This window comes from Podarcis liolepis, assembly GCF_965112155.1.
Source record: "Podarcis liolepis genome assembly, chromosome: 1".
NCBI classification, from domain to species: Eukaryota; Metazoa; Chordata; class Lepidosauria; order Squamata; family Lacertidae; genus Podarcis; species Podarcis liolepis.
In genome coordinates, this window is record NC_139554.1 from 113,951,622 (window position 1) to 113,974,311 (window position 22,690).

General features: G+C 39.9%; 1 protein-coding gene across 1 annotated transcript in view; it reads left to right on the forward strand.

Annotated features, from left to right (window-relative positions):
* The window catches only part of LOC310691422 (titin-like), a 284,446-nt gene that overhangs the window by 199,113 nt on the left and 62,643 nt on the right, over window positions 1–22,690 (forward strand). Inside the window, exons 218-255 of the mRNA XM_083471213.1 lie at window positions 766–1,065; window positions 1,165–1,270; window positions 1,953–2,149; window positions 2,242–2,547; window positions 2,665–2,943; window positions 3,854–4,153; window positions 4,248–4,550; window positions 4,651–5,025; window positions 5,123–5,425; window positions 6,412–6,711; window positions 6,804–7,100; window positions 7,193–7,477; window positions 7,561–7,854; window positions 8,596–8,895; window positions 9,024–9,332; window positions 9,418–9,608; window positions 10,489–10,918; window positions 11,237–11,545; window positions 12,243–12,391; window positions 12,477–12,506; window positions 12,615–12,744; window positions 12,860–13,159; window positions 13,569–13,886; window positions 14,466–14,762; window positions 15,004–15,303; window positions 16,008–16,322; window positions 16,458–16,606; window positions 17,058–17,208; window positions 17,299–17,580; window positions 18,195–18,497; window positions 18,589–18,891; window positions 18,997–19,278; window positions 19,438–19,737; window positions 19,860–20,162; window positions 20,283–20,591; window positions 20,676–20,957; window positions 21,855–22,154; window positions 22,310–22,603. Of these exons, the coding sequence (XP_083327339.1) occupies window positions 766–1,065; window positions 1,165–1,270; window positions 1,953–2,149; window positions 2,242–2,547; window positions 2,665–2,943; window positions 3,854–4,153; window positions 4,248–4,550; window positions 4,651–5,025; window positions 5,123–5,425; window positions 6,412–6,711; window positions 6,804–7,100; window positions 7,193–7,477; window positions 7,561–7,854; window positions 8,596–8,895; window positions 9,024–9,332; window positions 9,418–9,608; window positions 10,489–10,918; window positions 11,237–11,545; window positions 12,243–12,391; window positions 12,477–12,506; window positions 12,615–12,744; window positions 12,860–13,159; window positions 13,569–13,886; window positions 14,466–14,762; window positions 15,004–15,303; window positions 16,008–16,322; window positions 16,458–16,606; window positions 17,058–17,208; window positions 17,299–17,580; window positions 18,195–18,497; window positions 18,589–18,891; window positions 18,997–19,278; window positions 19,438–19,737; window positions 19,860–20,162; window positions 20,283–20,591; window positions 20,676–20,957; window positions 21,855–22,154; window positions 22,310–22,603 (10,281 nt within the window). The remainder of the gene's footprint in view (window positions 1–765; window positions 1,066–1,164; window positions 1,271–1,952; window positions 2,150–2,241; window positions 2,548–2,664; window positions 2,944–3,853; window positions 4,154–4,247; window positions 4,551–4,650; window positions 5,026–5,122; window positions 5,426–6,411; window positions 6,712–6,803; window positions 7,101–7,192; window positions 7,478–7,560; window positions 7,855–8,595; window positions 8,896–9,023; window positions 9,333–9,417; window positions 9,609–10,488; window positions 10,919–11,236; window positions 11,546–12,242; window positions 12,392–12,476; window positions 12,507–12,614; window positions 12,745–12,859; window positions 13,160–13,568; window positions 13,887–14,465; window positions 14,763–15,003; window positions 15,304–16,007; window positions 16,323–16,457; window positions 16,607–17,057; window positions 17,209–17,298; window positions 17,581–18,194; window positions 18,498–18,588; window positions 18,892–18,996; window positions 19,279–19,437; window positions 19,738–19,859; window positions 20,163–20,282; window positions 20,592–20,675; window positions 20,958–21,854; window positions 22,155–22,309; window positions 22,604–22,690) is intronic.

Genomic DNA, 22,690 nt, shown 5'->3' on the forward strand with positions numbered 1-22,690 from the left:
TGTTAGCCGCTTTGAGACTCCTTCGGGTAGTGATAAAGCGGAATATCAAATCCAAACTCTTCTTCTTCTTCAAGTCCCAAAAGTATCAGAAGCCTGCTCCACAGTAACTTGGAGTGGGGCTTTCAGCGGGGCTGCCACTGTCTGTACTTGCAAAAGACAATTGAATATATTTTCGTTTCATCCTCAGTTATTCTTTGTATTGTTTAATAATAATAATAATAATAATAATAATAATAATAATAATAATAATAATAATAATAAATGTATTATACCCCGCCCATCTGGCCGGGCCTCCCCAGCCACTCTGGGTGGCTCCCAACAGAATATTAAAAACATGATAAAACATCAAATATTAAAAACCTCCCTAAAAGGGCTGCCTTCAGATGTCTTCTAAAAGTCAGATAGTTGTTTATTTCCTTGACATCTGAAGGGAGGGTGTTCCACAGGGCAGGCGCCGCTACCAAGAATGGCATCTGCCTGGTTCCCTGTAACCTCACTTCTTGCAATGAGGGAACTGCCAGAAGGCCCTCAGCGCTGGACCTCAGTGTCCAGGCTGAATGATGAGGGTGGAGATGCTCCTTCAGGTATACTGTTTTTAGCTGCTTTTGTGATGTGATTGTAAATTGATATGTGACACATGTAAAGGATGATACATCAATTAATACACCATCACTAATTCATTAGAACTATGGTTTGTGTTAAGGGTGCAATGGAAACATTAAAACATATTCAAATGAATAATATTTTGCTTTAATATTGTTACAGATCCTCCTTCACCGCCTCGATGGCTTGAGGTCATTAATATCACTAAAAACACTGCAGACCTTAAATGGACAGTACCAGAACGCGACGGAGGTTCTCCTATTACAAATTACATCGTTGAAAAGAGAGACGTACGACGGAAAGGCTGGCAGACGGTTGATACTACAGTTAAGGACACCAAATATACAGTGACTCCACTAACAGAAGGCTCTCTGTATGTGTTCCGTGTGGCTGCAGAAAATGCAGTGGGGCAGAGTGACTACTGTGAAATTGAGGACTCTGTTCTTGCAAAGGACACCTTCAGTAAGTTTTCAAGTGCACACACTCAGAATTCAGCTTCAACAAACTATGTCATCATTTTTAAATTTCTGTTTTCCTAACTATCAATATTATTTAATTTAGCTACCCCCGGAGCACCATATGCACTTACACCAGTCGAAGTGACAAAGAGACATGTCGACCTAAAATGGGAACCGCCTAAGAATGATGGTGGCAGACCAATTCTACGGTAAAAGAGAATTGTTTTTATATTTATTTTTTTGTAAACCACTTAGAGGTTCTGTTTACAATCAAGCAGCATATAGATTTTTAGATAGATAGAAAGAAAGATAGAAAGATAGATAGATACAGACAGAATATATTGGGAAAGAGTATAAAATCTGGGGCAGGGAGAGATGATTAATAGAGAAAATTTATTTTTAAAGGTTCCAAAGTTTATTGTGTTCATTATACACATTTATTATCTATTAGATGAGCAATGTTTCAAATCTAAATGAACGATTCGTTCTTGATTAAATCTTTCTACTTGGCCTGATCTTTTATTCCCCTTCCTTCCCTCTCCCTCCCCGTTTTATGAAGATTACCCGCTCTGGATCCTGCAGCTAATTCTCCCCTTTTCTCCACACTGGCCCAAATAATTTACCCAGCTAGCCCTGGTGATCATCTAATGTTTATTGGATGGATTTCCCCCCTAAATTGATTTTTGAATTCTGAATTTATTGTTATTCATGTTTTATACTGTTTTTTATGCTGTTTTTTGTTGCATCAATGAAGTGTTTTAGATTTGTTGTTAGCCACCCTGAGCCCAGTTTTCTGAACTGGGAAGGGCAGGGTATAAATAAAAAATTATTGTTGTTGTTGTTTGAATTGTACGGATTCATGCACCTTATAAACATCTGTTCTTCACACAGATACGTTATTGAAAAGAAAGAGAAGCTTGGCACGCGCTGGGTGAAAGCTGGCAGAACATCAGGCCCTGACTGCAATTTCAGAGTGACGGATGTGATAGAAGGTACAGAGGTGCAGTTCCAGGTCCGTGCTGAAAATGAAGCCGGCTGTGGTCACCCTAGCGAACCGACTGACATCTTGGCAATTGAAGATCCAACAAGTGAGTTACGAACATTGGAAATTATAATCAATGAAATATGTCTTGTGCCAAATAGAACGGCAGAAAATAACATTACTTATGTATTCCTGCAGGCCCTCCTTCACCTCCTCTGGACTTACACGTGACAGACGCAGGAAGAAAACACATTTCGATTGCGTGGAAACCCCCAGAGAAAAATGGCGGCAGTCCTATAATCGGATACAATATAGAACTCTGTGAAGCAGGAACTGAAAAATGGATGAGAATAAATTCTCGACCAGTCAAAGATTTGAAATACAAAGCAGAAGAAGGTGTTGTCCCTGACAAGGAATATATTCTCAGGGTCAGAGCTGTCAACGCTATAGGGGCTAGTGAGCCATCAGACATATCAGAAAACGTTTTCGCCAAAGATCCAGATTGTAAGTATAGTTGTTTTCGAAACAGTCATGAAATAAATTATAAATTGTGAAATTGCTTTGGTACACTAATTGAAATTATTTTTCTGTGTTTGCTTTTTTTTAAAAAAACAACAACAGGTAATCCAACTGTTGATATAAAGACTACAGACCTCGTTGTGGTTGAAGGTGAAAAGTTAAGTATCCCTGTGCCCTTCAGAGCTGTTCCAACTCCAACTATTGCTTGGCATAAGAGTGGGAAGGAATTGAAAGCCGGTGACCGAACAACAATGAAGAGCGACCACATCTCTGCCTTGCTGGAAGTAACAAATGCAGTCCATGCTGATGCTGGCGTTTACACTATTACCTTGGAGAATAAATTGGGTTCAACAACTGGTACAATCAATGTCAAAGTAATAGGTAATTTATTTTTCTTATACCGGCAATTATGTGAATTAGACTCATAATGGTGAATGGGTGACAAGATGCTCAGCTCTTAGTGTCAAGGACTGTGCTGAGGAGGGCTGCACTGAGGAGAAAGGTTGGGAGCCTCCCCCTCAGCCTCCCCATCCCCCTCCTCTGCATCCGGATCCTGAATCTTCCCAGGAGCAGGAGGAAAGTATAGATTTGGAACAGTGGTTTGCAGAGGGGCACAGTTCAGAAGGCAGAAACTGGGAAATACTGGATAGGGAACAGCTAGGAGAAGAAACACTGGAAGAGAGAGAGTTAACAGATTCACAGTCGTTGGACAGCATTCCCCCACTGCCCTCCCCAAGGTTGAGAAGAGCAGAAAGCTGCAGAACAGAAAGCACACAAAGCACAGGGAGTACAAACTCAGATTACAAGACGTAGAAGTGACGTAGATTAATAGGGACATAAGGGGGTGGGATCCTTAATTGGGAGCACTGCCATTCCTAGGAGATGGGTTCTTTGTTCTATCACTGTGATTATTAGTTTCTAACTGGTAAGACAGTTTTCCACTGTTTTGCTTAGCTACTGCCAGGGGGGAAGAAGCTGATTCCCTGAAGCCTGCTTTATTGATACATGTTGATACAATATTTTATTGATACATTATTGATACAATAAAGCCTGCTTTAGTGATACATATTGATACTTAGCTGCTTTATTGATACATGTAATGTGAGCCAACGCTGATATCTCCATGTGTCTAAATAGGGAGATAGGTCAACCTGAGGAATTGTAAATTATATATAAAAATGTTTATCATCCATATGATTAGTGCGCACGAGTATATATATTCTTTTAATACAGTTTTCAAACCAATTTACTTTATTAAATGCTACATGTGTACCTATTGTTCTTCAATTAGGTGTGCCTGGACCATGCAATAGTATTAAGGCAAGTGAAGTAACTAAAAATTCATGTAAAGTGACCTGGGAACCTCCAGAATTTGATGGCAACACTCCAATTTTACATTATGTGCTGGAGCGAAGAGAAGCTGGTAGGAGAACATACATACCAGTGATGTCTGGTGAAAACAAATTGGCATGGAATGTGAAGGATCTCATACAAAATGGTGAATACTACTTCCGCGTTAAAGCTGTTAATAAAATCGGAGGAGGTGAATACATTGAACTGAGGAATCCAGTGATTGCAGAAGATCCAAAGCGTAAGTTTTTTTAATGATCATCAAGACTGAAAAAGGCAAATGGTTTCTTTGTGCCTTCTATTCATCCATTTTCTTTTAAATTTTCAATATGCAGAGCGTCCAGATCCACCTATTGACCTTGAGGTTCACAATCCAACATCGAAGTCAGTAACACTCACGTGGAAACCACCATTGTATGATGGAGGAACCAAGATTATGGGCTACATTTTGGAAAAGTTAGTTAAAGGAGGAGAGAAGTGGGAAAGATGCAATGACTTTTTGGTTCCTCTTTTGACTTCTCCTGTGAAAGGTCTTGAGGAAGGCAAAGAATATCAGTTCCGTGTCCGTGCAGAGAATGCTGCCGGTGTCAGTGGACCTTCTAATGTCACTCCTCTGGTGAAAGCAATGGATCCCATTGGTATGTTTTGCAAACTACCTATTCATTTTTAGCAAGTGTTCAAATTCTGCTGTATGCTACAGTATCAAATATGAACAAAACAATATTTTTATGGTTACAGAGGCTCCAAAAGTTTTCCTCGGTGCTAATCTGCAGGCTGGCCTGGAGGTGAAGCAAGGTTCTGAGATTGCACTTGAAGCACACATTTCAGGGTCACCTTACCCAACTATTGATTGGTTATGGAATGATGAAGTTGTTAAGCCAACAGAAATTAAGAAGAGAGTTACCAAGGTTACTAGGAAGAAGAAAGGTGAAGTTGAAGAAGATGAGCCTTTCCACTTGTCCCTGCCCGAGCGTTTGAGCATTGACAACCACAGACAAGGAGATTCTGTACTGGTCGTTCGGGATTCAATCAGACCAGACCATGGCACATATACTATTCGCGTTGAAAACGATCACGGGGTTGCAAAAGCTTCATGTGAAGTCAATGTGTTAGGTATGCCCTTATACATAATGGTGTGTGATACATTTTCTTCAAAAAGTTTGAAGTGATATATGCAAAGTGGTGCTCATTATTTTTGTTTTCAAAACAGATACACCTGGACCACCGGTCAACTTTGTTTTTGAGGAGGTTCGTAAAAATAGCATCACTTGCAAGTGGGAGCCTCCTCTTGATGATGGCGGAAGTGAAATATTGAACTACGTCCTTGAAAAGAAAGACAACACAAAATCCGACATTGGCTGGGTTACCGTTACTTCAACGCTTAGGCATTGCAAATATAATGTGCCTAAACTTATTGAAGGAAAGGAATACATATTCCGTGTGAAAGCTGAGAACAGAGTAGGAGCTGGACCTCCATGTCTTTCAAAACCTGTTGTAGCTCAAGATCCATTCAGTAAGTCTTGTACTCTATCTAAATATGTGCTTCATTCATTTTTCCCAAAAGGCACTGCCATCATCATCATCATTATTACCTTACACTCATATTGTACTTTAACATTAAAACTTTAATTCTATAATAACCCAGCAGAAAAACCTTGCAGAAAGAAATGGCTAAATTACATTTGCTGATTGTTGCATCTGAGTGCAACATCCTAAAAAGAAAAAGAAAAAGCTAAGACAATCCATGCTAGTTGACTGTAAAACTTGCCATATCAGACTTTTCTATTCTGTTCTCTCCTTGTGTCTTAAAGTGTGTGAAGTGGGTGGTAATTACAAATAATAAATCCTTGAGATATATGGGTACACTGAGCTGGTAAGATCATCATTGACAAAAGCAAATGCTTAAATAATCCACCAGTAAAATAAATTGCAGATGAATTCGTACATAAAAAGCGGAAAAAGAACTGTGAAAAACACACATTTTCTTTAAGTCTTTCCATATACACAAAACCCACCCGCACTCTCTACAAGTTTCAAGCATGCGCATCTACACATTTAGGGTATAACACAGAGATAATATTTACATATCATGAAGGCAGTTTCGTTTTATTGGGATGTGGCTTTCCAGGAACCAAGCTAAACTTTACTACTCACAAGGGGTTCTGAATTCACTTAAAGGCATGCTGGGAGAACCAAACTAACTGCCCCTGCCCCCATTTTTCATCCCAGTTTGCCCCCTTTGTGTAGTAAAGAAAAATACATGTAACAGCTAATTTAGTAGCTCTCAAGCTGCAATCCTAGTCACATTTACCTGGGAGTAAGTACAGCTGAAATCATGGGACTTCATTTCAAGTAACTGTGAACAAGATCAGGCTGCATATTGCAACTGAAGCCTCCGAGTAAAGATATGGTGGAGGAGAAAATTAGAGGCATTAAACAAATTAAATTTCTGTATGATTTGGTAAGCTCCACTAACATTTGCATATCCTCTTTTTATAGGTCCTCCTGATGCACCTGATAAACCTCTAGTAGAGGATCCAACTAGCAGTAGTCTGTTGGTTAAGTGGAATGAGCCTAAAGACAATGGTAGCCCCATTTTGGGATACTGGATTGAAAAGCGTGAAATCAATGGAACCCACTGGGCCCGTGTGAACAAAGAGCGTGTGAATGCCCTGGAAACTAGAGTTGAAGGACTTTTAGAAGGTCTAACTTACGTTTTTAGAGTTTGTGCTGAAAATGCAGCTGGCCTTGGCAAATTCAGTCCCCCTTCAGATCCTAAAACTGCACAAGACCCAATATGTAAGTTGTTAGATAGATAATATTATCCCTTAGTTTGAAAAGGGAAGTTTTCAGTCTATTAATCTCTCTTTATATGTATTTTTTTCTTTTAGTGCCTCCTGGCCCACCTGTTCCAAGAATTGTTGATACAAGCTCAACATCTATTGACGTTGAATGGGATGCTCCGCTATACAATGGGGGTAGTGAAATCACTGGCTACCATGTTTACAAGAATTTTGTTGGCTCAAATGAATGGTCTCGCTGCACAGAAAGACCTATTAAGGTTCGGAGCTATATAGTTAAAGGAATTAGAGAAGGTGCAGATTACAAACTTCGTATTACCGCCCTTAATGTTGCTGGGGAAGGACCTCCTGGAGAGACAGAACCTGTAACAGTTGCAGAGCCTCAAGGTACTGTGATTATGTAATTTAAAATGAAATCTAATGTGAAATAGTTTGTGGGATTGTAAATTAATTAATTCTCTCTCTTTTTCCTTATACAGAGCCTCCCACTGTTGAATTTGATATTTCTGTCAGGGCAGGAGTTCAGATATTGGCAGGTCAAGCTCTTAAACTGCCTGCTATTGTTACTGGACGACCTACCCCTACAATTGTATGGACTTTAGAGGATGCAGATGTTGACAAAGAGCGAGTTGTGATTGAAAATGTTGGCACTTCATCTGAGCTGTTCATCAAAAATGCACTCAGAAAAGACCACGGAAGATACGTGATTACTGCCACTAACGAAAGTGGTTCTAAATTTGCTGCAACCAGAGCAGAAATATTTGGTAAGAAATGCTACATAGAGTGAAACGATGAATATATTAAGTATTTGGCCTTCCTTAATTACATCTCATGTCTTCTTTTCCAGATGTTCCTGGACCGGTTACTGACTTGCATCCTGTGGTGGTAAATAGAAAGATGTGTCTACTTAACTGGGATGATCCCAAAGATGATGGAGGAAGTGAGATCATAGGTTTCCTTGTAGAGAGGAAAGATGCCAAAATGCATACATGGAGACTAGCCGTAGATACAGACAGATCTAAGTGTGATATAACAGGTCTTGTTGAAGGACAAGAATATAAGTTCCGTGTCTTCGCCAAGAACAAGTTTGGCTGTGGACCACCTGTTGAACTGGGACCTCTCCTTGCTGTTGACCCCAAAGGTAAAACTTCTTGCATTGATAAAAACCATCAGAACACTTGGGAACAGAGGATCCCCCTCCCGTAATTTCAACTTTTTTAACACCATTCAAAATATATATTTATAGCCTTTATAATCACAACACTCCTTCGTGTGTGTGTGTGTGTGTGTGTGTGTGCATGCACGTGCGTGCGTGCGTGCGTGCGCATTCTTGCAGTTGAACCCAGAACCTGTCAGTTTCTTGAAAGAGAACTTTTCTAGAGTCAGGATAACTGAAAACCTAGTGCTGCCCATGTTCATTCCTGTGTGAAAATACTTTTTTTTTTTTTAAGAAAATAATCCTACAAGGGCAAAATGTTGCATGCAAAGATGCTCTGATGTAAAACTTTTCTGTAGCTGCTCTAGATTTACAAAATCCAATTTCTCCACACACCTCTTTCCCACTTCCAGCAATTCACTGGAGTTGCACCAATGAATTTTGGAGTTAGTATAACATTGCCCCATTTAATTTAGCATTTAATGACAGTTTTAAACTGAGGGTGGAGAGGTGGGTTTCAGTAAACATCTGCAGAACTTCCCTCCTCTTTAAATAGCATGTTGCATGTCCCTAGCCTTGGAGGCAGGGGAATATAAACTGAAATAAATAAAACAATGTATTTTTACCTTGTTTGCTGGTGAAACTGCTGCACAGTAAACGTGACGTGAAAACACAAGGGTTTGTTTTTCAAATTTAACTTACCATTTTTCATTCTTGCCACAACAGGTCCTCCAACTGCTCCTGAGAGGTTCATGTACACAGAGAGAACAAAAAACTCTGTTACACTTGACTGGAAGCCTCCCCGTAATGATGGTGGAAGCCCCATCATCGGCTACATTGTTGACAAAAGAAGACATGACTCAAATGAATTCGAAAGAGTCAATAAGAGACTCTGTCCAACTACATCCCTTCTTGTGGACAATCTTGCTGAGCTGCATATGTATGAGTTCCGAGTCAAGGCTGTCAACGAGATTGGAGAAAGTGAACCATCACTGCCCCTTAATGTAGTCGTACAGGATGATGAAGGTGAGGCTCTTTAATATAAATGTGTACACTTTACCTATAGATGTGAACATTTGGTGTCTGCTAGACGCCTCACTATATTTTTGAGAATTACATGGTTAATCACTTTTGCATTCGTTTTCTTTTTTCAGAACCTCCCACAGTGACATTGCGTCTATCTGTTAGAGGAGATACTATCAAAGTTATGGCAGGGCAACCAGTCAACATTCCAGCAGACGTGACAGGTCTTCCAATGCCAAAGATTGAATGGTCTAAAGATGACGTTGTTATTGATAAAACATCAGATGCCCTTAAGATCACCAAAAAGGAAACAAGTAGAACAGAGGCGAAAACTGAACTCAGCATGCCTGCAGCAGTTAGGAATGATAAAGGCACTTACACGGTTTCAGCTTCTAATCGTCTTGGCACCGCATACCGCAATGTTCACGTTGAAGTATTTGGTATGTATCTAGCTTCTTGCTTAAACGGCCAAAGTTTTCTTACTTTATTTCTACCATAACACAATACTAAATTGGTTTTATTTAGATCGTCCTTCTCCACCGAGAAATCTCACCGTATCGGATATTAAAGCTGAATCTTGCTGTTTGACTTGGGATGCCCCACTCGACAATGGTGGCAGTGAGATTACACACTACATTATTGAGAAGCGTGATGCGAGCAAAAAGAAGTCTGACTGGGAGGAAGTATCCAGCACTGTTGTGGATAGACGATTTGGGGTAATGCTTCAATCTTGATTTCATAGGCGAAAGGAATAGTCTTTAAATGAAAAATGACCATTTATAAAATTGTTGAGCTGAATGTTAACACTGTTCATCTTCCAGATTTCCTATTTTTACGTCTGCCTTCCATTTAATGCCAAAATAGGTATTCCTATACTCTGTATTGAATGGTACTTCGCTCCCTTCAGAGTCGGGTTAGTAGCAGTTGGTGCAGATACGCCAGTGATGTATAGAGTTGTTAAGCATCAGAGCAACAAGCAGGTGTTTTTTTCAAGAACTGTTTTAAGATGTCCATATGATGGCATCTAACTGCATGGAAAACATCCAAAATACACTAAAACCAGTTCTGAGAATTGGTTTTACACATATCATAGGATCAAACAGTCGGACGGGTCCTTTTTGAGTTTGAGGGGTCTGCCTAGTCAAATCCCTTGCTCAGTGCCAGAAAATGAGAACCTGGGCACTCCCCACAGATGGCTGTTTAAATTCTGCTTAAGACCTCCAGTGAAGAAGAACCCAATGTTCATTGACTCCATTGTCAAACTTTTAAGAGGTTTCTCCTAATGTTCAACTGAAACGTGCCCTCCTTTAGCTTATGAGATCTAGATGTTTATGCCCTCTGTATGACATCTCCTCAGGTATTTGTAATATTTTGACATGCCCCCCTTCAGACATCTCCCCACCAAGTTAAACAAACCCAATTACTTCATCCTTTCTTTTTAAGTCTTGTTTTCCATACCACTGACTACCTTTGTTGCCCTCCTTTGTGAGGTGACCTTTGGCTATTCTTTGTTTAAAGTCCTGGAAACAACACAGGGAATTGATATGAAACTGATTTTAAAAAATAATAATGTATCATGTTTCTTTTACTTTTCAGGTCTATAAACTGGCAACAAATGGACAATATCAATTTAGAGTGAGGGCCGTTAACAGGTTTGGGACAAGTGACGAATGCCTTTCCGAAAAGGTAGTTATTAAGGATCCTTATGGTCTTCCTGGACCCCCTGGAAAACCAAAGGTTACAGAACACACCAGGTCATCAATGCTGGTAACATGGACACCTCCACTAGACAATGGTGGAGCTCCAATTACTGGCTATTGGCTGGAAAAGAAAGAAGAAGGAGGTGTCTACTGGTCGCGTGTCAACAGAGCTCCAGTGACAAAACCAGCAGTGAAAGGACTGGAATACAATGTACTGCGTTTGATTGAAGGTGTGAAATACCAGTTCCGAGCTATGGCTGTGAATATTGCTGGAATTGGCCCTCCCAGTGAGCCATCAGATCTTTGTGAAGCTGCAGATCCAATCTGTAAGTATAAAGACAAGGAAGCAATAAGTAACACAAAATGCCAACTTTGTAATTTTTGTTCAATTTGTCCTGAACCTGATTTGATAGAGGTTCTGTGATTTCAGTGCAAGAGCTCTGCATTTGAAGTCAAATATTTAATGAGTCAGGCTTCATTTTATAAGTGCCTATTATCATGATAAATAGCAAATGTTCCTAATTTTGTGCAATGAAATACTGTATACTTGATAGACTTTCCATTCACTTCATTGAAGGGGTGTTGTGCAATGGAACAAGAGAGGCATAGTCCTCATGGCAGTACATTTTGCATTTTCTCAATAGATCCTCCTGGAGCACCATCATGCCCAGATGTCAAAGACAGAACCAACTCAACTATATCTCTTGCATGGAAACCTCCACAAAAAGATGGTGGCAGTCCTATTAAAGGATATATCGTTGAAATGCAAGAAGAAGGTAGTTTAGATTGGAAGAGTGTGAACGAACCGGACAAGCTGTTCCCTACCTGCGATTGTGTTGTACCCAACCTGAAAGAGCTCAGAAAGTACAGATTCAGAGTAAAGGCTGTAAATGCTGCAGGGGAATCTGAGCCAAGTCTTTGCACTGCAGAAATACCATGCAAGGAAGTTCAAGGTAAGGATTGTTGGAAATAATTCTTTCCACTCGAACGTGTAGACATAGAAAAATCAAAGGATTTGAAAACTGAAATGCAGGAATGGCTGTCCATTCCTTGAGTAAAGAAAGAGTAAAGAAAACTTATTGGGGGGTGTTATGGGTACAAGGGAAATCCCAACATCAATCTGATAGCAATAGAAGCTGGAGCTAGATTATTGTGCATACATTTGAGAAGGAACTCTTCTCAAAGTGTCACTGCCATATGAGTTAAGGCAGATAGTGATCAAAGAGAGATCCTTCTCAGTGGTGGCACCAATTCATAGAATTCTCACCTCGGAAAGCCCACCTGACACCAACATTGTTATGGATTTGGGGCCAGCAAGGGTTTTGTTTTTGTTTTTTTACTAGGGTGTTTCATGCATTGTTCTAATTTATTATATTTTGGTGTTATATCTTGTCATGTTTTTGTAAAGCTTTGCTAAAGGGCAGTATACATTTCAAACAAGTATATATCTTGATATCTTTGTTTATCATCAAGAGAATAATACACAACTGAGGCTGCAAGCCTACCCATTTACCCGGAAAAAAGATCCATCAATGTCAGCAAGACTTACTACTGAGTCTACTGTACATGCATAAGTTTACCCTATTAGAGAACTTATGTAGATGAATTCTGACTATATTATTTATATGATATATTACTTGTATTTTGCAGAGGAGCCAGAAATATTTCTTGATGTTGGAGCACAAGACCTGCTCTCTTGCCGTACTGGTACAACAATCAGAATTCCAGCAGTTATTAAGGGACGTCCTGTTCCCAAAGTAACTTGGGAATTTGAAGGAGATGCAAAGAAAGCTGTAAAGGTCAGTGACAAAACAAAGTAAACTGTTAAGAACTTCAAGCTAAAGTATTGTGTGTGTGTATTTACTATTTCTTCTTTATTTAAAGGATGGACATAACATACCTGAAGATGCTACGGTAAAAAATAGCTTATATTTGAATTCGCTTATTTTGCTTCTAATATTTGCATTTTTCAAGTCCTTTTTTAATTATTATTGCTAAGTAAGTTTATTTTGGTTTGTGCAGGTGGAATCAACTGATACCACATCAGTGATTACTATCCCTGCATGTAACAGAGGTCATTCTGGAAAATACAGTATTACAGCAAAGAATAAAGCAGGACAGAAAACTGTAAATGTCAGGGTGAATGTCTTAGGTAAGACTAATCAATCTTAATATTGCACCGTTTCACTAATTTTTGTGATACAAAAGTTCATATACTGTAAAACCCCATGTAATGGTTTTTCCAATCTGTTTTCATGATGAAATAGATGTTCCAGGGCCACCAAAAGACCTGAAAGTAAGTGACATAACAAGATGCAGCTGTAAACTTTCATGGAAAATGCCGGACAATGATGGTGGAGACAGAATCAGAAACTATATTATTGAGAAAAGAACTGCTGAAGGAAAAGCCTGGACAAAAGTTAATCCCAACTGTGCTGGCACATCATTGGTTATTCCTGATCTCATAGCTGGGCAACAATACTTCTTCAGAGTACGTGCAGAAAACCGCTTTGGTGTTGGACCCCCAGCAGATACAATTCAAAGGACCACAGCGAGGGATCCAATCCGTAAGTTAAATCAAAATGGGACATTCATTCATGCATTCATTCAGCCTTTGTTGGCAAGTTTTAGACAAGAAAATCATAAAAGAGTAAGAAAACCTTCCATAAAACATTGGCAATCTGGACATATTAAACACATAAAACATATGAAAGACTCAGTAGCCACCGTTAAGAAAATTAAATAGTTTTAAATTTGACTTTTAAAATCTCAACTAAATATCCTGAAACAATCTCAGTGGTTTGGGGAGTATCATTCCTCAGCAGATATTGGATTGCAGGTTCTTTGAAAATAAATACTTAAATACTTTAAGGGCGTAGCAAAGTGGGACATTTGTTTTTACTAATGATACTTTATTGTAGGGCAGTACTTACATTTTACTTTGCTCCTTTTTTTAAAAAAAACAACAACACACAGATCCTCCTGACCCACCTATCAAGCTCAAGATTGGTCTTATAACAAAGAACACGGTAAGCTTGACATGGAAACCTCCAAAGAATGACGGCGGTGCTCCCGTAACACATTATAATGTGGAGTGCCTTCGCTGGGACCGTACTGGTGAAGGGAAGGAAGCCTGGCGACAGTGCAATAGACGGGATGTGGAAGAAACAAAGTTTACTGTTGAAGACCTTAAAGAAGGTGACGAATATGAATTCAGAGTGAAAGCAGTGAATGAAGCAGGTCCAAGCAGACCGTCAGCTACTGTTGGGCCAGTCGTCGTCAAAGATCAGACATGTAAGTGCTGCAAAGCATTAGTAATTATTGCACTTCCAATATCCGCTCACCTGGGGCTCCGGGGGAGCAGTGTTTTTGTCAAACAGTGTGGCCGTGGGCCAGTCCCAGGGGATCTGCCATCTTCCCACACAGCCAGGCAAAGGGATGGTCACATGGCAATGCCCTCCTCACATTGGGCTGAATGCTACATTGAACAGGTACCCCGCTAAAGGGGTCCAGGAGGGGTGACTGTCTGAGAGCCCACATGATAGGCCAATATGCCTCTTGCAATAATGCCCTGTCGTGGCACCCAGTCCTTGTTGGGGGAAACTCCCCAGCACAGGGTCATCCCCCATTGGGTCTCTTATCAGCCAGCATGTGCGTTGACTGATGATGGATACATGTCCATTGCCATAGCCAAACCTACTCGTATCTGTATTGAAGGAAGTTGTGGCCTAATTCAACCCAGTATCAATCTCTTGTGTTCATTTCCACGGTCTGCCCCGCACAGGGCTGCAGACATCATGTGTCTGCAATGCAAAGCATTTTGACTTCTGTATTCATAGTGGCTCAATAATTTTTGCTTGCTTTTGTTTGTAGGCCCTCCGTCTATTGAACTCAAAGAATTTATGGAGGCAGAAGAAGGGACAGATATCAAGATTGTAGCCAAAATAAAGGGCGTCCCCTTCCCGACATTGACTTGGGTCAAAGCTCATCCTAAGAAACCTGATGACAAATTGCCAGTGCTATATGACCAACATGTCAACAAGATTGTGGATGAAAATTCCTGTACTTTGCTGATACAGCAATCTCGCAGAAAAGACACAGGCTTGTACACTATAACTGCTGTCAATAACTTTGGAACAGATTCAAAGGAGATGAGGCTGAATGTGCTAGGTAAATATCAATGTATTTTGGCATTGGCAACCTAATTTACTGTTTGTTATATAATGTTCAAAACATGTCTCTCCTGTTATCAGTCTCTGCAGCCACAGCAGGCGCCGTAACTCTCCAATAGTTTGGCTTCATCCCTGAAGGCAAACTCTTCCATTTCCTCCCGAGATAGCTGGATGCCAACCACAACAATATAACACTCAACTTTGACAACAATTAATGCTTTATAAAATGTATTTTTCAGGTCGCCCTGGACCACCAGAAGGACCCATTAAATTTGAATCTATTTCCGCCGATCAGATGACAATTTCTTGGCTTCCTCCTAAAGATGATGGTGGATCTAAGATAACTAACTATGTTATTGAAAAAAGGGAAGCAAACAGAAGGACCTGGGTCCATGTTACCAATGAACCTAAAGAATGCATCTTCACAGTACCCAAACTACTAGAAGGGCATGAATACATCTTCCGCATCATGGCACAGAATAAATATGGCGTTGGGGAACCTCTTGATAGTGAACCTGAAACTGCCAGAAATCTATTCAGTAAGCATACAGTTCTCTAAAATATCACCTGCGCTTATATTTATTGGCAAAGCAGAACATAAGTAATCTGATTACATAGTATGAGAGCCCCAAGTTAAAATTGTTATTTTTTTAATCTTCTGGGTGGCTAAAATGTCTATAAAAGTTTTTAAAGGCTTTTCAGAAATAGATCTTTTATGGCTATTTTTTCTGTTTCATCTTAAAACTATACCTGTTTTAAATGTTAAATATTGAATCTGTACTTATAACATTTTAGATTGTATTTAGCACAGTACAGACCATATCTTTGCCCTTCTTCACCATAAAATAATAAAACGTTCAATTATCAGTGTGATCTTGTGCTCTGCTGGACACAATGAAGCACAGTGCTGTGGCAAAGGAACCCTTCATCAGCTCCGCTATTCCAAGAAATACAAAATGCTGGCATTTGGTGCAGAGCTACTGTAAAAAAGGCTTTTCAGGGTGAAGATGCTCAGCCATGGCTCTAGCACAGGATTCTAGGACTTGACAGTTACGTATAACAAAGAAAAAGGAGGACTTTGTATAGCCCTGCCCTACTTACTTCACAAAGGTTGTCTCTGTAGGGGCTAATGGAAGACTGGGAAAGGAAACTTCAGATGAAGGCTATAGCATAAATACCATATATAAGTGGTCTATGTGGCCCCCGGAGCTTTGCTTTACTCTTGGTGTACTTTATTCCCTAGCTGTTCCTGGAATTTGTGACAAACCAACAGTCAGCAGTGTCACACATGACTCAATGACCGTCAACTGGGAGGAGCCAGAATATGATGGAGGCTCCCCTGTGACGGGTTATTGGCTGGAGCGTAAAGAGACCACTGGAAAGAGATGGACACGGGTTAACCGTGATCCTATTAAACCTATGACATTGGGAGTTTCTTACAAAGTACCTGGCCTTATTGAAGGTTCAGATTACCAGTTCCGCGTCTATGCTATTAATGCCGCTGGTGTTGGACCGCCAAGCATGCCATCTGATCCAATAACTGCAAGAGACCCAATCTGTAAGTAATCAAGATCTATTTATTTATTTGGTGTGAAAGGGGGAAATATACTAAAAGATGGTATAGATGGTATATGTTTGAGAAATAATAAATACACAGTCTTGTGACAGAATGATGCAATAATTTTCCCCCCAGCTCCACCTGGTCCTCCATTTCCAAAAGTTACTGATTGGACAAAATCTTCCGTTGACCTTGAATGGACTCCTCCATTAAAAGATGGTGGTTCTAAAGTCACTGGTTACCTTGTTGAATTTAAAGAAGAAGGGAAAGAAGAATGGGAAAAGGTAGGTGAAATTCTGCCATTGAAAATTTATTTGAAACATTATGTTGATTCCATAATTGAACATACTGAGGAACATACCAAATCACTGAAAGGGCTACCAACTCATCTGTGTGGCCTAGAAGCAGCAAAAACCCATTGTTCCCCTTCCTCGTAGGTGGCTTTTAATGGTATCATGAGTGAAAGATAAGGGAGGGAGGTAAGTGATGTGGTGTGGGGAGAGGCATGAAGTAAGGAGTTTCAGGAGGAAGGAATGAAAGGACTCAGGTACACAGCTGCAAATAAAACGTTTTGTGTTGTAAAGTGCAATATACTAGTGTGACACTAGATGGTGCCAGTGAGCTATGCAAAATCCAATGTATTTTTTGAAACGTTTTTTAGAAAAAGCATTTCCACAGCGTCTTTAACATGTGTGTAGATTCCACCAAAGACACAAATTTTCTTTTTGTTTTCAGGCAAAAGATAAAGAAATAAGAGGGACCAAGTTTGTTTTGGCAGGATTGAAAGAAGGAGGTTTCTACAGATTTAGAGTCAGAGCAATAAATGCTGCTGGTATTGGAGAGCCTGGAGATGTCACTGAAGTCATTGAAATAAAGGACAGAATAGGTATGTCTTAGGATAAAAACAGCCTCTCTTTGTTCTTGTGTGGGTAAAAGAATAGAAACTAAATATAAAATATATTGTTTGTTTCTACAGTTGCTCCTGATCTCATGCTTGATGCTCATGTGAAGGACAGAATCGTTGTCCATGCTGGTGGAGTGATCCGCATTATAGCTTATGTCTCGGGAAAGCCACCTCCAACAATTACCTGGCAGAGGGATGAGAGAGCTCTCCCAGAGGAGGCTAAAATTGAGGAAACTGCAATTAGTTCCTCTATGGTCATAAAGAACTGCAAGAGAAGCCATCAGGGCTTATACACTCTTCTCGCTAAAAATGCCGGTGGAGAAAGAAAGAAGACTATTATTGTTGATGTGCTAGGTAAGCACTGAAAGCTGACTTGCTGATGGCTAGACTGCTGATGAGGGCAGATGGCTGATGGATGAATGGCAGAAAGTCACACTTTTGTTGATGCATTTGCACTGGCTACCCATATGTTACTGGATCAGGATGAAAGTTCATGGACAAAGCCCTGAACAACTTGAGTCCAAGATACCACAAGAAGTGTCTGCTCCCTTCTGTCCCATTTTGATGACTTAGATCATCTGAAGGAGGGCTGTTAGTTGTTCCCAATGTCTCAGAACCCTTAGTGTGTCATCAGTCCCATACTGCAGAAAACTCTTCCAACAGAGAATCAGTGGACATCCTCCCCGTTAACCTTCAGACGTCTCTTGGAAGATGTTCTTATGCAGACAGGCCTATTCAGTTGTTTAATTTCCTTTATTTAGACGAGCCAGTCATTCTTGTGATTACTTTGTATTGTTTTATAGTATTTTCTTTTGTGCACTGCCTTGGTATATTATATGAGTGGGTGGGGTTATAGAAATATATAGATATGTTTTTATAAATATGTTATTGCATCTATTTGGGTTCCAATTACAGAAATGTTAAATGTTCGTCTTAAAACCATTCTACTGTATTTCTTTCCTTCACAGATGTTCCAGGTCCAGTTGGCATTCCATTCCTTACTGAGAACCTAACCAACGACTCATGCAAACTTACGTGGTTTTCTCCTGAAGATGATGGTGGCTCAGCTATCACCAACTACGTAATTGAAAAACGTGAAGCAGACCACAGGGCTTGGACCCCAGTGACATATACGGTCACCAGGCAGAATGCAACAGTTCAGGGGCTGATTGAGGGCAAAGCATACTTCTTCCGAATTGCACCTGAGAATATTATTGGCATGGGCCCATTTGTGGAGACAACAAAAGAGATTTTAATCAGAGACCCAATAAGTAAGACTTTATTGTCTATTTTTTTTCAATACTGATGAGGAGAATTTGCCTTGAAAAAAGTACCTAACATGGTGCATGTGTTTATTTCTAGCTGTGCCAGAAAGGCCTGAGGATCTGGAAGTCAAAGCAGTAACAAAGGATTCTGTTACACTGACCTGGAACCCACCTAAGTACAACGGTGGCTCTGATATAACCATGTATGTTTTGGAAAGCCGCCTTATTGGGAAAGAGAAATTTACCAGAGTTACAAAAGAGAAAATGCTTGACAGAAAATACACAGTTGAAGATTTGAAAGAAGGTGACACTTATGAGTATCGCGTGAGCGCTTGCAATATTGTGGGACAAGGCAAACCATCATTTGTTACGAAACCCATCACATGCAAAGATGAAATTGGTAAGTTTCCATTCTGGAGCAAACCAACCAACCAAATGTGCATTGGGTGATCTGTGAGTTTTGATAGATATCACTGAATCTTCTTTTCTTTAACAATACGTCTAGCTCCTCCACAACTTGAACTTGATATCCGAGAGAAGCTCACTGTCCGTGTAGGAGAAGCTTTCAGTCTGACCGGCCGTTACTCAGGCAAACCAGCACCAAAGATTACCTGGCTCAAAGATGAAATTTCTGTGAAAGAAGACAAACGGACAAAGATCCAGACTACGCCAGTTACTCTTTGTTTGGGGATATTGAAATCTGTCCGTGAAGATTCAGGCAAATATTGTGTCATTGTAGAAAACAGTTCGGGAACAAGAAAAGGTTTCTGTCAAGTTACTGTAGTTGGTAAGTATTGCTATAGTGCTAAAATAAGTTATTTCCACATGTGGTATGAATTAGAGCTGATCAAATGAGGGTGGGGTGGCATATCACATGATAACATTTAACCTAATGCACATTGTGAAGAACTTTTCTGATAAATATATTTCTTTTACTTTTAAACAGATCGTCCTCAACCACCAGTGGGGCCAGTTATTTTTGATGAAGTTACTAAAGATCATTTTGTTATCTCCTGGAAACCTCCCTTGGATGATGGTGGAAGTCCAATTACGAATTACATTATTGAGAAGAGAGATGCAAACAGAGACCTCTGGATGCCAGTCACGTCAGCCAATGTCAAGACAACGTGCAAAGTCCCTAAATTACTTGAGGGAAGAGATTATGTTGTCCGAATCTATGCTGAGAACTTGTATGGCATGAGTGATCCTTTAATATCTGATGAAATGAAGGCCAAGGATCGTTTCAGTATGTAGTTTATTTGCTAATTCATTTTACTTAAGTCTCCGCCATATTTCTACTTCACTTGTATTTTCATATTATATTTTTGTATGAAATGGATTTAAAACTTGAAAACGTTATTTCTTCAGGTGTTCCTGCTGCACCAGAGCAACCTATCATTAAAGGCATCACCAAAAATTCTGCTTTAGTTACCTGGAAGAAGCCATATGATGGAGGAAAACCAATAACCAATTACATACTTGAAAAGAAGGAAACTATGTCTACTCGATGGGGAAGAGCCACCAAAGATCATATTTACCCAGATACTCAGTTCAGGGTAACAGATCTTCTTGAAGGCTGTGAATATGAATTCCGAGTTTCAGCAGAAAATGAAATTGGCGTTGGTGATCCTAGCCCACCCTCAAAACCATTCTTCGCTAAGGATCCAATCGGTATATTATAAAACATTTTCTCGTGTATTATATTTGTGATATTACTTGGTACCAATTAATCTCTTTTTCAGATTCATGATTCCAATGTAATGGGATGTTGTTGTTTTTTCGTTTTTACAGTAAAACCAAGTCCACCAATTAATCCTGAAGCAGTGGATAAAACTAAAAGTTCAGTGCAATTGTCCTGGCAACCACCACGTCATGATGGAGGAGGCAAGATCATAGGCTATCTCATTGAGTACCAAAAGGATGGAGATGAGGAGTGGAAAAAAGCCAACCATACAGCAGATTCTTGCCCTGAGACAAAATACAATGTCACCGGCCTCACTGAGGGTACCAAATATAGATTCAGAGTCTTTGCAGTCAATGGGGCAGGAGAATCCGAGCCAGCTAATGTTCGTGATCCAGTTGAAGTCAAGGACAGACTTGGTAAGCAGAACATGATGTTTTAATTGGTTTTAAAGGGCCAAAGTGGATATATTTTCTGAACACGAAGTCCCTTTTTTTTTACAGAGGCTCCTGATTTAATCCTGGATGCTAATATGACACGAGAACAACATGTAAAAGTTGGAGATACATTGAGGCTAAGTGCTGTAATTAAAGGAATTCCATTCCCAAAAGTGACTTGGAAGAAAGAAGATAAGGAAGTTCCTACAAAGGCAGATATTGAGGTTACAGGAGTTGGCAGTAAGCTTGAAATTCGACACGCAGTCCATGAAGACGGAGGGAATTATTCCCTGACCGTGGAGAATCCGGTTGGATCAAAGACTGTTTCAGTAAAAGTTATTGTTCTAGGTAATGAATGAAATGATGTTAACACTTCTACTGGGAGATAAAACATGACAGAGGTGAATGATAGGAACATAACTATGTACAACAGAAAAGCAGGAATGAAAAATTATATTTTTCATCGTCTGTTAGCAACCTTGTTCCCCAACTTTGGAAGGGAATTTTCTAAATGTTATGAAGCATTATCAGAATCCTTGCGGTGTTAAAACACACACATACCAAATATGGGTGGGTGCATAGTGGGTGCAAAGCCCATAGTCTTTGGAAAATATTAATTGTTCTCTGAGGTTCATAGTCACTGAAATTAATAATACTAATAATTTTATAATTTGTACCCTGCCCATCTGACTGGGCTGCCCCAGCCACAACACAAACATACATACAGCGAAGCTACTGTAAATTTGTTGAAGAAATCGGGGTGAGGGGCGTTGTACACAAACTAGTTTGATTTTACACCCTGTACTTTGTGTCAGGTTTAATTATCCAGGTTCAGATGAAAAATGTTTAGAAATTAAAAATGGTTAGAGACTGTCCATCCTCATTTTCTACAGATAAGAAGTATACAATCATAAGGAAAAGACTCTTTCTTGCAAATAATATACAGTGGTACCTCGGTTTACGAACTTAATCCATTCCAGAAGTCTATTCTTAAACCGAAACCGTTCTTAAACCGAGGCACGTTTCCCTAATGAGACCTCCTGCCACCGGTGCCCTTCCACCGTTTGGCTTCCATTCGTAGACCAAGGTAAAGTTTGCAAACTGGGACACTACTTCCGGTCTTGCGGAGTTCTTAAACCGAATCGTTCGTAAACAGGACTGTTCTTAAACCGAGGTACCACTGTATTTAACACAATATTTTTATACATAGACTACATCGAACATTAATTTCAATTTTTTTTCCAGATAAGCCTGGGCCTCCCAGGAATCTACAGGTCAGTGAAGTGAGAAGAGATTCTTGCTATCTGACTTGGAAGGAACCTGAGGACAATGGTGGCTCTGTCATTACGAATTACGTTGTGGAAAGGAAAGATGTTGCTGCTGCTCAGTGGCTACCAATATCATCATCTTCTAAGAAACATAGTCTGTTGGCTAAATACCTCATGGAAGGCACTCAGTATCTCTTCCGTGTTGCTGCTGAGAACCAGTATGGAAGAGGTCCTTACGTTGAAACCCACAAGCCGATTAAGGCTATAGATCCACTTCGTAAGCACAGTTCACTTACTATTTTGTGTTCTTTTTTTAAAAAAAACAAAAAAACCTTTGTTGACAGTGTTGATCTATACAATGTGTATCAGCATTTGGAAATGTTTGTGTATAAAAATAGAAATGCTAATCCTGTTTTCATCTCATTTTAAAAGATCCTCCTGGGCCACCAAAGAACTTGCACCATGTAGATGTTGACAGGACACAAGTGTCTCTTGTTTGGAATTGGCCTGATCGGGATGGTGGGGCTGAAATAACTGGATTTTTGGTGGAGTACCAAGAAGAAGGGAAAGAAGACTGGACAAAATTCAAAACAGTCCCTGTGCCAGAATGTGTTGTTACTGGTCTACAACAAGGGAAGATTTACAAATTCCGCGTAAAAGCCCAAAATATTGTGGGTCTTAGTCTTCCAGATACAACCATACCAATAGAGTGCCAAGAAAAAATAGGTAACCACTGAATTTGTATGACTGTTCACAGATTTCAAAATTCACTGCTGAAATGTAACTCTTGTAATGGGGAATACCTATAATATA